At 41.2% G+C, this 19,295-nt stretch overlaps 1 protein-coding gene across 7 annotated transcripts in view; it reads left to right on the top strand.

Annotated features, from left to right (window-relative positions):
- Window positions 1-19,295, top strand: part of sox6 (SRY-box transcription factor 6) — a 99,211-nt gene that overhangs the window by 13,318 nt on the left and 66,598 nt on the right. For 6 of the 7 annotated variants that reach the window (XM_079555676.1, XM_079555675.1, XM_079555678.1 and 3 more), the window contains exons 3-4: window positions 1,959-2,029; window positions 7,483-7,533. In XM_079555676.1, coding sequence (XP_079411802.1) covers window positions 7,499-7,533 — 35 coding nt within the window. In that variant the 5' untranslated portion in view covers window positions 1,959-2,029; window positions 7,483-7,498. The remainder of the gene's footprint in view (window positions 1-1,958; window positions 2,030-7,482; window positions 7,534-19,295) is intronic. The other variant, XM_079555679.1, reaches the window with a different exon arrangement.

Consider the following 19,295-nt stretch of genomic DNA (forward strand, 5'->3'; position numbering starts at 1 on the left):
CCCCAAGTTTTTCCGCGGTTCACACGTCAGACCAAATCAGCCCTCAGCCCATTTCTCCTATTTCCTGTGGGACTGCTCTGACAGTCTGCCTGCTGCATCCCGGACAGCTCAGACCAGGCTGCTGCTGCAGAGATAACCACTCAGCATCCAGGTACAAGCGGCGGCTGATGGCATAGATTACTTCTATTGTCCAAATAACCAACTCTGCAGAATTCCTACTTTAGCATGTTTGATCGCAAAGGGAGAGAGGATTTGGGACAGAATAGAGGAATGGAAGGAGATTTTTTACATGTTGCAGATCTGGACAAATTCCAAACTGAAGTGCAAGTTTGGACTTGCATCGCGTCTTTCGGGCTCTACACAAGCGCTTCTGACTAGAGCCATGATTCACGTCGCTCCCAGTATGAATGTTGCATTGAAATAATAGAGAGTATGTAAGTGTCTGTGTGCTGATTTATTTGATTGCATGATACAGAATGGCTGCCACATGTTTCCTGAAAGACAACTCTCTCAGAAATAGAGGGAAACTGAAACAGGAAATAAAGCAGCGCTCCCATCATATTGTAGACCATTCTCGGAAATGAGGCTGGTTTCAAAATAGCCTTCATGGTGCGGGAGACCTGGACCAGTAAATATTTTTCAACTGACTAAATAACAACATCTAAAGCTTTTGTCACGAGCCTATTTTGTGCATACTTTACATCACGTGCATGCGTTTGTGTGTGTGTGCGTGTGTGATTGTGTAGTGGGATGATCCTCAAATAAGGGCTCTCTTTGACAGAGCTGCCACAGGTGGTCATGACCTCTCTGACCTCGCTCTTTGATTGCACTCTCTCTGGATTCTTGTGTCTATAAGATACAACATCTCCAGTTATGCTGCCACTGAAATGGTGTTTTTGTGTTCTATGTTCCCTTGATATTTTGCATAATTTTTGTTCAATTGTTTTTAATGTTCTCCTATGTGTGATGGGAATAAGCTTTTGCCAGTCATTTAGTCATTGCCTCATTGTCTCTTTCATTTTTGTCAAACTTAAACTGCACAAATATGCTTGATGTTTACAAGCTCCACAAATAGTATCAGGCAAAGATTCAACCTTTTGGAAAATATATGTGTTGAGCCAGAAGAAATACAAAGAAATATTTAGTTTGTATCATTGAATATTGTAGTAGTACTAGTCAGTAATGTATAGGCGTTTTGGGGAATAATTGTGCATTCAGTGTAAGAGCCTTCCTTTGCCTTGAGTCTCTGGGGTCCTATTTGCCCATTGTCACCCCCCCCCCCTCCAGACGACCACGAACCCCACTGGCCTTTCCATGACTTGTTCACTCAGTCCTCTCCACTCTGGTGTCTGGACTACAATACAGTTGTGCATGTCTTTGTAGCTTGGTGGTGGCACTTTGGCTTTACACAGACGGAGGCGCTGCAAATTAGTTACAGATCAGTTAAGCGTGACCCTAAAAAACCCCTGGCCCTGTTTAATTGACAGTGCTGAGGTGGACTAATTGCATAAATCATCTTGTAATGAGATCCAAGCGTATTGTGGAAAAACAATGTGCGAAAATGAGCGTGGATGAAGCCCACCGTATATTTAGTCACTGTGTTGTTTCATTATATTGAATGCAATGCCAGTTTCCACATTGTGCATTATAATGACATTTTGAGTGTACATTCCATTCCATAATAAGCCAAAAGAAAGCCTGCTGGGTGATAATCGATGGCACATAGTAATGGTAATGCGATTTTAAACATTTCTATTGGGGACAGCTGTGTGGACTTTGCTGTGAGTTGGTTTACTATAACCCTTGATCATCAGTCACTGTCAGACCTGCTTTGCTTTTATATTTTCAGTCTGGTAATTTTGCCCAATTGCCTTTAACAGTGTGAACGGCTCCTGAATATATTTTGCATCAATAAACTGGCTCTTATTACTCTTTTTTGTGTGTGTGTCTGTGCTTAGGTCACTTTCATGAATTCACACTCGACCGACCAGTGATCGCTGGAAGCTGGGGATTGAGTCTTTCAGTTTTTGTAAGTATCAATTTGCTCCTTCAGCTGTTTCTGTCTTGCCACATGTGTTGCACACCCCTGCTGTCCTCACCCACTCTGAACACCTGCACCAATTCAAGTGGACAAATGCTTAGGCTCACATTGTATGCACAATTAGACCATTACATAGGCTTAGAGTTAGACGCACCTTTTCAACACCGCACTTTAAAATGCCATTTTGTTGCTGTGATTTGCATTTATGAATATGATAGTCATACACGTTTTTTCTTAAAGTATAGGGGGAGAAGTAAAACATATAAGAAGTGTATTATAAAAGGTATAAAATGTGTGTTGCTTAATCAATCAGGTGCAACTTCAACAATCTTAGCTCTGCCTTTTAAAGTTGTGTGATATTTGACAAATAGAGAAAAATATCAGGGTATATACTTTATTTTTGTAAATGTCAGTGGAACTATCTTCAGAGATACAGTATATTAATGTGGTTAAAAAGAGATGAATATTGTGTGTACCCAAAGTTGATGGCCGTTTGCCATTGTGTAATTATGACCTTTCATATAAAACTGCTCATCAGGCACCTGTCCACAGCATGCAGCCTCACAGGTCACAGCCAGGCAACTCCTCATGAATCCTCCAGACACACATAAAGTAAAATAATCAGGATGATAATAGATTTGTTACAATTTGAGCTTTTCTTGAGCTGATGCTGGAAGCTGTCCATGAGTTGTTTTTGCCAACATTGAATTTACTGTTGTCTGACAATAATGAATTTACTGTTGTCTGACAATAATGAACAACCACAAGGTTTAATATAAATATATAATTTAAAACCATGCAGTGATGATGATTTAAAAAACATTACGCTGTTGATTTCAAAATATAAAGAAGAAGAAGAACTTTATTTACATAGTTCACAGACATAGTCACAAAGCGCTTTACATGAGACAATTTGTACATTCACTCCATACTCGGTGGTGTTCAGTTTCCCCTGGGGGAGACTGACAGAAACGCCGTCGCGACTGCACACATCTCCCTCTGACGACCACCATGCATTCACACACACACATCATTCATCCTGGCCTATTGTACATGTTTTTAGTGGTAGGGGAAACCGGAGTTCCCGGAGGAATCCTACACAGACACGAGGAGAACATGCAAACTCCGCACAGAAAGACCCTGTCCAGGTGGGAATCCAACCCGGACCTTTTGGCTGTGAAGCACGAGCACTAACTGCTGCGCTACTATAAATACAATATATTTTTTTTTAGATTTGATTTCATTTATGCATTCTTCTTGAAGAAAAAAGATATGTGTTCAACATTAACAGTGATGTTTAAAGTGTTTGATTGATTGATTTTATAATCTAATAACTAATACAGATAACTAATATAGATACGGCTTGTGTTAAAGGGCAGCGTTTCACCAAATTGCTTAAAAGACTGAAAACAGGACTGAAGAACATGCCATTAATTTCCCTGCTACCCCAGCTGTATAAAGTAATGCATAACTAAAGTCCAGCAAAATGAATTAATGATTTCAACCATGAACTTTTCTCCCAAAACGCCATGAATCGTCTCACACGGATAATGCACCACGACCCTGGAGTGTGAAATCCCTGTTGCGTTGAGAGTAGCCAGTTAATTGATTCGCAAATTATTTAAAGTTTGTAGTGCCCAGGGGAGTGCTAGCTCTAATGACAGCCCATTTTGAAAGGGTTTAAAAACTCTTAACAGCAAGCCCTTATTAAACTGTAACAGTAAGGTAACAAGTCTAAATTGGTGAAGCGGAGCAATGGTGGCCATTTTGTACTTCAGCTAAGATTGTTTTACGTGTTATTATTGCTCAGATGAAGACTAAAAGTGTCCAATACAACTGTGCTCTTCACATGCAATAATTCAATTTCATCTTCAACTTCAGCACCATTCTGTATTTGTTAATGCCATATGCACACTAAATGTTTGACTGGCTTCGACTCCGAGTCAGTGGGTCTCTGTGTTAATCTTGACCCATTAGCAACTGCTGTCATTCAGACACACGGCGTCGGCCCGATTTAAATAAAACGAAATGAAAAGGATAGTTGTTTCTGGTCCCTTGGCTTCACTCATTGCCGTAAACATATGCTCTGTGCCTTGCTTCCTTCCATCTTATTTATGACTTTAATTTGTTGTGTGGGCTGCGCAAGAAATCAAATTTAATCCAATCCTCCCAGGGACCCTGTCATATAATAACATGGTAATTTCTGTGTATCCTTTTGAAAAATGAGGAAATTAATTCTTCCTGACATGTTCTAATTATTCCAGTGTGAGCGGCGGATGGGCTCCCCACCCCCAGCCTCTAAGTGTCAGCTGCTGACGGGTGGCGAGGTGCTAATGCTGACCAGCAGCGCGTTTAATTTGAAACATGAGCAGACACCTTTCAACACACCTTCCTAATGTTGGAGTGGCTCACACAAATTAATTCACTACTCCTCTGGCAGCTTTGACGTGAGCACGCCGTGTGCGCATCCACTATGTGTGTTTTTATGCTTTGAAGATAAGAGGCGGGGTCAGTAGGGCACTAAGGTAACTCAGGGAGAACCATCTCTGTGCAGTTATACCGCACAGGACCAGGTGGGATCGAATGTGGACATAATGTGTCATTGGCATTACAGAATATTAAAGCAACATGACATTTTCACACACACGGCTGTCGTGGAAAACACGCTGTCATTAGGCACTCATCATAACTTATTATAACTATCTGTAGAGGATCACCATGTCAAAACTTGTATGAAGTTTGCATTGCACTGGGGATCAAAATGAAGGGGAAAAATGTGTTAAGTATGTACTTTGAAAAATCAACAATATAAAAAAGAAAATTAGTTATTGAAAGACCACAAAGAGAGCCGTTTGCTCTGTATATTTGAATGGATAAATAGCTGAGAAAAAAATCAGCATCTAGGAAATGAAGTTTGTTTATTTGTTTTGTGCGTCTGTTGTCTCTGAGTTTTACTACGGAAAGCACATAGTTGTGGTTCCATGGTTGAGGAGATGAGAACATAGTTTTGTGAGCGGTGGGTGGGTCCCCATGACTCAGAGAAAGGAGAGGCGTCAACATGGCCGCGGTGCTCACAGGGATTAAAGTGTCCCCCATCACACCCTGCAGGGTTAATCACTGCCATTTTGGATCCACACAGAGGAGAAAACTAACTCTCCATCACTCTGGAAGAACTGAGACTGACTTTGGCAAACCCAGCTTCATAAACCTCGTTTCCATTCTGGCTGAAGAATTTGTCGTCTTGGTTTTCTTTTACATTAGTGTTTTTCATTGGCTCTGTACAAACCAGCTTTCTTACTTCCGCCTTTCTTACTATGAATTTGTGGGAATAATTAAAGATTGGTCAGAGCGTCTGTCTGTGCATTGTGGCGTTCTCCTACCTAGAGCATGTAAATGACTGAAGGCCGAGAGTGCTGTCCTGTGCCAAGACCCACACGGCTGCTGGCGGTGCATTAAATCAGCAGTCAATTTGACTGTAAGTTTGAAATCTGGGCTAGGTTAAGGGGATGTGCTGAAGCCGTGTTAATAGCTAGCTTGTTGTCCATATGGTACTGCTTTAATAGAGCACATTTGTTGCAGATGGTGGGAGACTTGGTTAGGCAGAGGCACATTTTGGCAGAGACTCATTCTTCGAAAGGGCTGCTGTGCTGCTCACCCTGGATCAGGCCAAACTGATGTGATGTCTGTCCTCTGCCTTTCCTTCATCACTGCCCTTGAATATAATTTAAACCTGATCATGCTTTTTGTCTCTGTGCACAAAGGATATAGCTTAGTCACTTTTTCCAAAATGTAGCTACCAGCTTTCCAAACCGCACCTTTGCTTCGATGGACTAAGTTGAGTTTTTCTAACCACAATGGGATTGTAGACAGCAGGCACAGCTGAGGAAACACAAGCAGAGCGAAGGAGAGGGAACAAGGGTTTGGAGTCAAACCAAAGATAAAGATAGGGCTGAGTGCTGCCGTATCCCATAAACAATTGGCTTTGAAAGCCCATGAGGTCATGCACGTATTTACCTCGCATTTCATCTATTCACTATTATTTTCTTTTGTAATACTTTTTCTCACTTTCTATTTTTTTATTTTAATTGAATTGTAAAACTATTGTGCACTTAAATGCATTCACACCTGTTTGTGTAGTCTTTGTGCGCTGACTTGAATGATATGTGCTTTTTGCACTCACAGAAGTGAGGAGACACGCTTGATGTGCTCTGCTCTGTTTGACGGTTGTTTTCTCACGTTGTCACTGGCCTAGTGTGTCCTGGTTTGTGATGGTATTATGTGTGCTGGCCCAGCTGAGTGGAGAAAAGAGCAGAGCAGTGCCCCTGGCTATGCCACTCCTGCCTCCCCAGACACCTTATTGTGAGAAAAGTCTCGCTGAGCCCTCTGGGCCTGTGGATCCACTGCAGCGCTAAGTGCACGACCAACTGAAAGGCACAGTGTCCTTGGCTTCACTCATTCTTTCCATTCTCTCAGAGGCTTTGTCTTAGGAGCCAAGAGAGCAGGACGAGAAATGCCAAATTATACTCAAATGCCTAAAACCTTAGGTGCTCAGGACTGGCATGCTTTTTTATAAATAATACCACAAAATACTATTTTTTTTTATAAAATTGTTGTTAACACACTCAAACAATTTATTTTATTATTCTATAATTATTTAAGTGGCTGTAACTGCCCATAACAGATGTCTCGGAGGTGTTGACAGCCAGATTAGAGGCTTGAAACATAAGCTATCTTTAAGAGTTTAAGATTTAGGACAAAAATACCAGCTCAAAAGTCTGTAAATTTATATTTTATTACACACAGAAGCTCTAATAATCAATACTGAACCAATACCAGAACAGTGAAAGTTTTTGACGGCCCAATAGCAGGAGAAAACTGAAAGCTGTAGTGCAGTAAGTAATGATTATCCATGTGTGTCCATTATTTTGTGGGCTCGGCTTCTGAGCGACCCCTGCGAGTGCTGACATCATGACCACATCCTCCTGCATCACTGGTGCTGTGCAGCGCACTCCGCAAAGCCACACATGTGCAGCAGCTGGACCACCGCTGCCTACTCTGAAGTGACTGGGCCCGCTGCGGTCAGCCCGCTGCATGTACATGTATACATCTGCACACAGCCGTGGAAAAGGCCTGTATAGACATCAGTAGGCAAGGTTTATTTGATGCAAACATATCATCAGGCTCTCGGTGCACACCAATGTTGTATGCAAATCCACTCCCACCATGGAAAGAGGTATAATTAATGATGTCAGTTCATAAAAGAGAGGATGGGTTTGTAGCCATACTTGTGTGCCTTAATTAAAGACATGCCTTATTATAGGAGTAAGATATATGCACTATGTGTTTTCCCTCTTTCTTTTTTCTTTCCCTTTTCTACTTGTGCTTCCTGATTATTACTCGTTTCATAGTGAAAATGGTTCTCTGTGATTTCTTCCTGCCAGAACCCCACACGCTGACATGGAGGGCTATCTACGTAGCAGCTTTTTACTGAGGTTAGTTTCCTTTACCTTGTTGCCATTCAGGAGGTGGAGCATGGGCGGTCTTGGGTCACGCGGGCTAAAGCGTCTGACACATCTATTATTTTTATTTAGACTTTGTCCTGTGTCCGGGGTAAACCTATTTGTGTATGCACATGTGTCTGTATCTCTGAGCTCGGTCAACATGGATTTGAGCTTATTTACTTAAACTATAATGACCATGTAGTGTCTGACCAACCGCCACGTTCGCCCAAGCCAAAAACACAAACTAAAAATCACAAACTAGCTGGACGGATATAGACACCATGACTATTAAAAAGCTGGGCATTGTGTATTAGACTTTTTTGCATGCTTTTGTTTGGCCTGCATCCAGAGCTGCCCTAATCAGGGGTACGGCTGGGACTGGCCTCTCATTTCTTGTGATGTTCTGTTGTTTCTTGTTGTGTTGTGTGTTTGTACCCAACCTACCATAAAGATTTACATTTTTGTCTTTACCCTCCCTATGATTGTAATTAAAAATGGGCGCTGCTGTCATCACACACAGAGGAAGTAAATAGGAGCGAGTGTATTTACCATTGGCTCCTCTCCGAGTCAACCACCTTCTCTGGGCTCTTGTGTTGCTCCCTAATTAGGGCTGGCTCATTAGAAGCCACAGCAGCAGCATCTGCCTTTCAAAGCTTCTGTCAGCCAAACTTTACTAAAGCTAATGAATCCGCTTTGATTTCAGTTTCAAAAGGTCACTTATTTGATTAAATTAACTGCGTTTTTTTCTTTTCTTCCACATACTAACTGTTGGGGGCATTTTTTAAAAGAAGAGACAATTTGGTACGATTACGGTGACTTGTCTAAATGCCCTTCAGGAATTCACTAGGAAATTCCCTTACGCCGTAAAATGGATTTTCATTTCGTCTCAGGATTCCATTAGAACACAAAATGATCAAGTTCAACGCTTACGTAAAGCTTTCGGTCTTTTAGCTTTTGATGTTTTTATTTTGCAGTAAATAGAAATGCTTAATTGAAGGTAGATTAATAGTGTGCATAATTAACACCACTTTTTCAACACCATATTGGGTAACAATTGTCTTGAATATTATGATAACGTCGCGATTCAATTATTTTACTGAACTGTACGCTTCATCATATTATAACAAGATTGTAGATGGATGGATCAAATTGTGTCAAAACAAGCCATGAAAAATCAGTATAATCACGGAAAAAAACACAACTTTTGCACATTTAAGTTACCATGAAATTTGTCACGATAACACATTTAAGTTCGATATATTGAGGCAGGAAAGTATCGCAATGAACGATTTTATTGACTCTAACGATACTGTCAACTCTCAGGCATAAAAATGACAGTAAACCTTTTTTCTAAAAGTGCATCATCATATCCTAAAATACCACACCCAAGCTGCAAAAAACATCAAATATATTGAAACTCAATTTGCGTCCGTGAAAAATCTACAAAGAAAGAATGAGAGGAAATGCTAATAAATGTACAGCCGATAAATATCGAGCCCAAGCATGTATCATTAATCTGTTTTTTTATTGAACGATAAGTCGATATAGTATTTATCGTGACAGCCCTTGTGTGACCATATAATTTCTAAATCTGCCAGATGTAAGTCCTTAGACATATGGTTATTGCGTCTGGATATACATTTTGTCCAGCCAGCCCTAAGATGAGCTCTTCCCGGATAATCCCACACTCCGAAAGAAAAGGAAAAAGAGGGAAAATGACCTTTGACCATGGCCTTCTTTGAACTCTTTCTTTTTTGTTCCGGACACAGTGAGGAAACAGTGCGATTATTCTAAGTAAACACATTAGTGCGGCCCTAATCCACATCCTTCTGTTCAGTGTGTGTTTTAATTAAAGAAGAAGCCCCGGCAGAGGCATATCACGCACACTGGCTAAAGATTGGAGTCCGCAACAATCAGACTTAAGATTAAAGGCAGGCTCGTTCCAGGGTTAGCCATTTTGCTTGGAAGAGTCCCGCGGTCGTGGTCTCTGTTGGAGGGGTCGTGAGGAAAGAGGAGAGAAAGGACAGAAACAGGATGGATGTGACAGTCCAGCATTCCTGCAGTGAAGAATCCCAGTATCTTCTCTCGAGTAAGTCGTTTAGGTCAAAGAGGCTTCATGCACACTGAGATAAGGAGGGGATTCAGTGCAGTTGACATTATTGATTTTTTTTTATTCTAAACACTACGTCCCACATGTTGTACGATGAGCAAGCCGTGTAATCATTGTTGTCTTTTTGATCATTGTTCCTGTTTTTAATTTTGCTTTGGCCAATGCAAAGGGAGCAGAGTCGCCACAGACATTACAGCAGACTGGGAGGGGAGCGAGTGTGTGATAAACAGAGAGATGTCTTGAGTGTGCGTTAGCTCCCAGTGGACAGGACCTTCCCCCTACATTTCTGCCATTATTTGATGTAATGAAAGGAGAAAGTGTGTAGCATTGAGATTGTTAATTAATTTAGTCTAACAAGATGAAGATAAATGAAACCCACTGAAGGTTGACTAGGCTAAGGGGCCCACTTAGCATTCCTCTTGCCCTCCAGCTCTGTCTCTCTCACTGCTCACAATGGAGCGCTGCTAATAGGTGCTGTACCGTGTTTGTATAGCAGCACCAAGCTCTCGCCCTGCAAGTTTTACACGGATAACTTTTTGGCACAAGATTTTATTTCTGTGTTGAAATCATGGGACCATGTCTTTCTCTACAATTTTCTATTGTGCAATTAAAATAATCCAAGTTATTATGAAGTTATAAGTAATTATGCAATTTTGTTGTGTGGTACAGTGTAAGATTTGCTTTGTATTTTGTATCCAGTTATGTCACATATTCTCAACAAAACCAGCAAAGATTTGATGATTTTGAGGCTGGTTATTTTTGAATTGCAGGGGGGCTAGCATAAAAGGGCATTCTTTCTTCTGACGATGTGGCCCCCTCACATGAGCCTGTGTGACTCCCAGTCTTTCACCATATGAATGCTGCTGCTTTAATACAGCCTGGGGGCTATTTGTGTGTCAAGACAGACAAAAAGCAAAGGGACAGTTTTCTACAAAGGCACACAGTTGTCTTCATGGCCAAGCAAATCAGTAGTCTATGAAGGTTCGTCCTCAGTGGACACTCTTTAGTAGATGTTACAACAGCACAAACCAATCATTATGGCACCCATTCTTTGCTCCCTCAGTTCTCAAGTCATCAACAATGGGTTGTTGATTATATGGAAAACACCAAAACAATTATGTCCTGTGTTTTGGTGGTAGGGCAGCGTTTTAAAGTGCAGTCCTCTATAATGGCCTCATTATTGTTATTCTTGGAGCAGGCCTCGGGAGAAGGAAGTGGTTGCTTCTTCTATGGCATTATTTCGTGCATTTTTTCGATCAGCTCATCATGCTGTCTACTGGCAAACGGAAACATTGCTAATTAAAGTGAGTGAGTTCTTTCACTTTGATTTAAAATGTATAGCACTCTATAGGCTGTTAATATAAAATGAGGACAAAAAAGCAGGATTAGAGCCGTTACCCTGGTAACTCCAACTTCCATCTGCGAGGGAACAATGAACTTGTGTTTCTCCTTCACCTATGCTTGAAAAAACCCAAAGCAAGGAAGCGAGTGTTGTGAAAGGACAAGACCCTTTTTAACAACAAAGTGGGATCCAGGCCTAATAGGCTCTTTGGTGCGAGTTGTTAGGCGAGATCACTGGGGGATAGAAACGCAGAAAGGTTCCATGTAATCCTAGGACAGCGAAGGTCGTCCCAGGTTTTTACAATAGCAGTTTGTTTGGCCGAGACCAAGTTTTTAGTCACATATTGGTTACCTAAAGAAAACGAATTTGGATTTAAGAATGTTTTATACAGTATATATATATATATATATATATATATATATATATATATATATATATATATATATATATATATATATATTTGGTTATAGAATGACTTTCAGTGAAATTATATACACTGGGTGAGCAACAGAACTTGATTGGCTGCTCAAAAAGTGCTCCTGGTGTAAAACACCGCTGAGTTCTAATGATCTAGGAGGAACAGTGTGTGTTTCACTTTGAGTTTTATGTCCCTTATTACAGCTGCAATACGTCGGCTCACATTAAGCTAATTTATGGTTGAGGCCAGGGTAACAGCAGTACAGGTTAATGAATTTGGCATTACTAATTAAATGTTATTGAGGGATGAATATGAATCCTGTAGTCGGAAGAGACAGCTGAGAAGAGAGGAGCAAAGCAGAATGGCACTGAAGACTTTTCTGGGCCATCCTTCTTTCTTTGGCTTACATCGTCAGTGACTAAAGTGTGAGTTTTGAATGTGAGGTGAAATAGAGGACAGCTGTATTTAAGTGCATTGCCCTCACACAATACCTTTGATTACAGGATATGAATTCTTATATGATGATGGAGAATATGCCCACATAAACCGTAGGTGAACTTGACAGCTCCACCATGTCGCTTAAACACAATTTATTTTCTGCACGAGCCTCTCCAGTGTCTGTTCGCTCCATGTCTGACATACTCTTCCTGAGAGCTAAGCCTTTCAATTTAGATTTCAATTATCATGTTAGTTTTGTGATTAGACTTTAGTCCTCCAGGAATCAGGCCTCTTTGCTCCTCTCTAACCCACTCTATTGCACTTCCCCTGCAATCACATCCCATCTGATGAATTGCGCATATAATTACGGAAGTTATTGAATATGCAGATCACTGCTGACTCTTGGTGTGTGCTTCATAATGCTTCAACACTAACTGTATCAAATAAGGTTCTTATATAAAAACCCACTCTTCTAATATAAGAGGGTCAATGCATACTATTAGTCCCAAACAGCAGGCGGCATCATGTCTTTAAACAAGTTCACTCCGTGGAGTAGTACTTATTAAGTTTATCGTAGGACTTGAACAACTCTTAGGAGCATTTTAGCAGGCTGTCTGTCAGTGCTGAAGGTGCTAAAGAATGAACCAAAAGGAGGTATTTCCCCATGTTACAGTGTGCATTGCCTGCACTCTTCCATGATGCAACTCCACAGAGCTTTTCCAGGGAGTGCAACACTTCACAGTCACACCCATGTGGGAAAGTTTGATTTTAGAAATAGTTTATAAATGCAAATGTAGTAACATATCGGGCGTTCATTCTTTCCATGTATATGATCGTATTTTATACATATCACGCTAAAGAAAATTATGAAAAAATGCTTAAGTAAAATAAATGCTTTATTCAAATGGACCTCCGTGATACAATATATTTAATGCTTAGATTGTACAGTGGTAGCATGAGGCCAGTATAAGGCTGGATAGTGTGGGCTCTTATTCATTGTCATGGCTGTCTTCTGTAATTAGGGCTATGAGTGGGTGTGTGCAAATGGCACATTAACTGGCAACATGTACATTACTGAGTTAATAGGATTGCGCGTGTTTACACCAACAGTTAGCTTTACACAAGGGCAAAGGGTGACATAAATTAATAGCTCCATGAGTAGCAACATTGCTGTTTATTATAATGTAACTCCAGACTCAAACTTACAAACAGTGAAACAATTGATAGGGTTGAGAGTCAAGTCAAATTCAAGATAGTCACTTTGATGCCAAGAATACAATACTGCGCTTTGATGCAGTTGAAGTGCAATGACTATTGTTTACAAATGTATTAGGCCATGCTGGCTGTGAAAGAGACATCTGCTGCTCAGTAGAGTCCAGATAGTGTGTCTGAACAACAGCAGCAAAGTTGTGTGTGTTTGAATCCACACGGAGTCCGTTCAGAATCTCTATCTTTTTATCAAATATTTGTCTGGCCTTCACTCTATTTACCCACATTTCAGGTTTGCTGGCCTTGCAGAAATTTACCTTGTAGTTTTGTAGAGTAAAATTGCAGTTTCTTTGTCATTTATACTTTGTTATGGAGTATATTGTTCTGGGACTCATATGATAAAGTCTGTGCAGGATTTTGACATCAGCTATGAAACCATATTTGTTTTTGATTGATCTAGTGATTGAAAAGCGAAGGTTGGACACACATGTCCCTGGACAAAGAGTGTCTTTGTGTGCAGGGGCCCCAGTTGAAATGGAGGAGTAGTTTGAGATTACCAGATTATTTCCTCGCGGCCCAGTGAGTGAAGCGAGGCGAGCCGCAGCTCTGCGCCTTGCTGAGCTGAGGCTGAGCATAATGAGTGTGGTGGCAGAGAACCACAACAGAGCCAGGCCAGAGGCGGCCTGGGAACCAGAGGCCCATGGCCCGCCGCCAAGCACACACACAAGTCCTTCCACACACTTGTGGCTTTTTAAGAAAGCAATTTAGTTAATGATTTCATTTTGAAGCACTGTCATGGTGTGTGTGTCTTCTGAGTGAACTGGTAAGCAGACTAAGGCAGGAGGTCTCATCGTAAATGATGTTTGTAAACATCTCCCACTCAACAGGCATAAGAAACTATAACAGGCAACTATGCAAAGTATAGCAATTGTTGTTAGCAGAAGTGTATTTAATATGTAGTGGTGGGTCTATCACTCACAGCTTTAGGTGGTGTAGGACCCGTCTGGATGACTGCAGAGCCAAAGCCCAGTTAAGTGGTCAGACACAGCTCCAGCAGACGCAGCGTCTAATTCACTACAGTGACCGCTTCCCCCGAGTGAAAATACAGCACATTTTTTGTTCAACCATGTCTGTCAGTCCTCTGATTTTATTAGGACTATGTTTCACATTCATTTACCCGGCTTCTCTCAGTGTGGGCCTGTGAATGAAACCATCTTAGCATTGCTAAAACAGCAGCTTGTACATGTCCGCTCTGAACCAAATTTTGGGGCAATTACTCAGATCAGTGGCCTGGGCTCAGGGCCTGCTCCTTAGATCTCATTTTTCTTCAGGCTCCCTCTTTTTTGTATCAGCTGTCAATCACTTTTGGTAACTTTTAACCACCTCCAAACACACTCATTTGGGCTTTCACTTTTGCTCCTCTCATTCCTGTCTAACCTGTCAGAACGACACACACTGTTGACCATGCTTTCTATTCACCACTGGTAAATTAATTGGTTTCACTGCTTTAAATCAGCAATCAATGTCAGTTTCCCACTATAATAAGCCTTAATCATAAATCTTTGAGGTGTGGCTTGCCTGACCCCTATTTATCATGGCTCGGGGAGATGGCCTCGTCTGGGTGGAGCAAATGAACTACCCCTGTTTTGATTTTCCGATTGACATGTCACATGAAACGTGGCTATTGAACCGCTCTCCACTCCGTCACATCCCAGTCCTTCTCATAGCCCACAACAACACATGAGGCCAAGATGAAATCCAGTAGTCACAATGGGGAGACAGATTTGTGTCCATTCACTGTAATTAATTTATTCAGAAGGGCTCCATAAGAATAGTGCATAGAAACACTATAGAATAGGTGCCTTTGCCTATAGTTAATGAGATGTTGTTCTCCCAGACTCTGGAACAGAAAAGGGCTGCTTAATTATAAGAGCGTTGAAGGTAATTTCCTCATTTTTCCCTCTGCCACATAAATCCATTTAGAAGGCCATAATGAAAGGGAACAAAGCTGCTATTCTTTTTAGTAGACTTTACAAATGTGTCATTTTGGGGAGCAGGTCATGTGAAGCTTTGCAGCTGAGTGAGAAAAAAAGCAGGTAGTGGTGGTGTAGTAAGTGGGCCGGTGTGTGTTGTGTCCAAACCAGCAGCGGTTCTACCAGCACCAGTCCTATGGGTTTCAGTGCCAGGTATGACCTCATCATGGCAAGACTCGAGACGCCTTTGGAGTCTTTACCACAATGTACAGCACAGTCATTCTCTGCTTACACACGGCTTACACTTCTCAGCCACTGCATTCAACATATAGTTATAACATATACATATACCTAAGCATGAATAAAAAGCTTATATGACCCAACACCATAATCACAAAAATAACTTCTTTGCTCACTTTTATGACGACTTAGTTAAGAAGTGGATTTTGCTTTCTTGTCATTATATGGGGGAAGAAAAACCTCAGTTTCATTGATCTTAATGAATGGCAAAACGTGTGAAAAGCGCTTTGTTTACTTTTTGACGAAAGGGGCCCCTCTATATTTCATCTGTCACCGTAGCCTTTCTTGCCTTTAACAATGCCGGATTGTTTCTCCGAAAACTCCAGGTTCCATGAACAGGAGTTTTCTGGTTTATTACGTTCATGCCAAATTCCAATCTCTGTTTTCCTTCTGGTGCTCACAAAGGGCTCATAACTTACTGTCAACTGTGAGGCTCGCCACAAAGCTCCACTGTAGCTCGGCAAATAGACTTGCGTTAGATGATGACTTGACTTGCTGTGAGTTTCATCTAAGTATGGCAACAGCAGTGGTACAAAGTTCTTTGGGCCAAAAAAACAAAACGGATAAGCGAAAACCAAAGCTAAAACAACACATTTTCCATGTAAATGATCGGAACACTGCTCAATGCGGACTTCTGTTGAAAACAGTCCTTTCCCAAGCTCTACCGACATGAGAAACCATCTGCACCACTATGCTGTCATTTGCATTTTATTGCATTTTTCATTTTGCATTTTTTCTGAGTTTCACACCAGAGCCACTGATTCACATCCCTTTACATTTCTCCAGGCTTGGGACTGGACTAGTTCCTTTGAGGCTGGATAAATTATATGTCGTTGACTATTGAGGATTTCCCAGAGGGCTTTAAAATGTGTGAAAATCTGCACCTGACTGATGTTGTCTGGTTTGTGAAGCTCTCAACATGTGCTTGAAGATCAGACACAGGTACATAAGTCGGCAGAAGGAGAGTCCTCCGTGGGACCCCCCTGAGCAGCCGCCTGGGACACTTCCACCTGCAGGCATCGTGCTGTGCTGAGCGTGGGTAACAGACACCGACTCTGTCGTGGCATCTGCACAAGTGTTTAAAGTGACACACTAGACAGTTCCTTCAGTAGCATATTATTGCAAATAATTTACCCGCCAAAGTAATTATGACTGCTCTGCTCAGTATGTAAAGTGTACACTTCAGGTGGGTTGCTTAATTTGCTCTGGGTGGCTAGCGTTCGAGTGTGGGCTTTAGCTGCGGTAACTGTGGCACTTTCTAATAGAAAAGGCATCGGGAGAGTTTGTGAAGTGACGATGGAGTGCTCATGTAATTGAGTTGACTTTTTGCAGTGGAAGGTCAACAATAATGGAGGAACAATTTAAACAAATTCATTTCGACAAGTCTCCTGTGACTGTGCTGTGGCCTGGCTAGTTGAGTCAGTATTTTCGCAAACATTCATGATATTTTAGCTTGATTATCTGCAATTATATTCTGTCAGCTGAGGTCTTTTTTTTTTACTTGGCCTAATTTAAATTGACATGTATTTTTTGTATTCTATTTAGCATTTGTGGGCATCCATCAGAGCGGAAAAAGTGCTGCTGTTATTGCGAGCTGATCACGTACCCAGAAAGCTGGATGCTGCACAGCGTGGCACAATAGAGGGTGATAATTTAATTGTGCTAAACGGTGGATTCGTGTCAGTGCTGCTCCAGCTGGGAGCTGTCAGGTCGTAATATCTCATTATGGCAGGTGAGGAACCCAGAGGAAGCCTGCCCAGGCACCTGTTAGAACAGGACCGGCCCCGGAGGACTTTCTCACACGGCTGTACATTACCACCCCCACCGGCTCTCACTTTCATTTAGACATGTTCAAAACTACTTTTATCTCTTTGGTTTTACGACTGTTGTAAACCTGCAAAGCAACAAAAACATCAAACCTTTAAAAAAAATAAAATGTTTTATCATCATTATTTCATTTATAGTAAAACTAATTATTTTTTGACCCTCATAAATATATTAAATCCACAAATATACGATTATTGGCATGTTTTATGTTCTTGACATGTGTGCTGAAACATTATTGCGAAGTGTGTTTGAAAGCTTCTGCAGCAGTATTCTGATGAAAGAGAACAGGTGCCAGATCCTTTGAGTGCTTTTAATAGTGACAATTACCGCAGACACCCCTCAAGTGCAGCCACATACAGACTGCTCATTGGCTGTCACACAGCGGACGTAAACAGAGCATCTAGATATTTTCTCAAAGAAGTCGCAAAGGGTGTTTGTGAATCTGTTTTATGTGGGCCTGTGATTAAACGAATCATTGCTAATACAGGTATAATGCATGGTAACCGGGTGGGCTGGAGTGGGGTCAGCGGTGTGAGGTTACCCATCACCATTGTCTATAAAAGGTAAACAGCTTAACAGAGCAGATAGTGTGGGTGACAGGCAGTTGGACCCTTTTATGATGAAAGAGGAAACAGGATAGCTGAGGACACATGGCTGAGCGTCATAAGACCCCGAGATGAGCAGCACACAACACCCCTCTAATGCCCAGCCAATTAAACAGTGGTTGTTTTGCACCATGATGAAACATAATCGCCGGGAACAATTCATGACTCCAAGCATTCCTGGCCATATGAGTCGATGACTAGAGAACTTAAGGCGACGTATGTCTGTAATATTGTGAGATATATATAGCAGAGCTCTCATTTTGATGTGAACCGTATATCTACAATTTGTCTTTGGCTGAGAGCAGACAGGAGAGCAGTGATTCATGTCCTTATTGATTACTTTGGTTTGTTTGCTGTCTATTGTTATTGTGTAATCAGGCATGAGGAAGGCAGTTCACCGGGGATTTATAAGCTACCATTTTGACAGTGCACCTTTGCTTTTATTTTGGGGCTGTTTTATTTTATTTTTTCCCCTCCGTGGCTTAATCATTTGTAATGCAATTTTAGTTGTTATTTTCTACATAATTATACAACATTAATATACAGGCATTTGGGGCTGTGAAAAAAACACATTTGTTTATCCTGTTTTGTTCTTTCATTTGGTTGCCTCTATGCAAAAACATTGACCTCTGGTTGTAAATGCTTTATAGAGATTTACTGCCACATTGCTCCTTTCCCTTTCACATGTCATGAATAGCATTGTATGGGTCTGGTCAGAGGTGGGGGTGGGTGAAGGGGCTTCTCTGCTCTCTTTAGCTGCCTGAGCGTAGACCTCCTAGCACTACTAATAAATTATTAACTCCTGCTGACAAATACTGTTATGGAGACTGCTGCAGATCTGTTGCATTCTTTAACAAGATTGCTGTAGACACATGTTACAAGAGGATCGGGCTCTCTCCTATTCTCTCACTCACGCCTCAGCAGTTTGACTGATGGCTGGAGACCAAAGTAAAAGTGCCTGAGAGACTGAATATTTAAGGCGTAAAATAATACCACTTGACTTACTGTGTAATACAAAAGCAGCGCTTTGTTTCACTCTCACACTCCATTGAGAGCAAGGTGCTTGCTGCACTTTGGGCTGAAGCATTTTAGAGGCATTAATAAAAGAATGATATTCTGTTACACATCAGACATCTCAGATATCTCTAAAGCTTATTTTACACGACTTTGTAACTTTGCACTTGGCTTTTAAATAAGTAATTGTATTCAAATTGATTGTTATTGCATACATTATATCATTATGTGGAAAACATGTTCTTCACACAAATGCTAGTATTTGCTCCCTGACAAGGTCTGTTTGTACAGCTGTTGACACACAAGTGATTAACATGGACCATTGTCCCGGTCATACTTTACTTGCTGTGCACCAGTGTCTGTTCATTCCACTTGTACATACTGTACAATAAGCGGCATTTCTGAGTGAACTGAACACCGTTATACATGTTGTGGTCTTTTGTCTAGACCGCCTTTCAAAGTGTGATTCATTAAGATTTGAAAGAACAAGTTGTTTTTCTGCATGACATAAATATCA

This window comes from Gobius niger, assembly GCF_951799975.1.
Source record: "Gobius niger genome assembly, chromosome: 4".
Taxonomy (NCBI): Eukaryota; Metazoa; Chordata; class Actinopteri; order Gobiiformes; family Gobiidae; genus Gobius; species Gobius niger.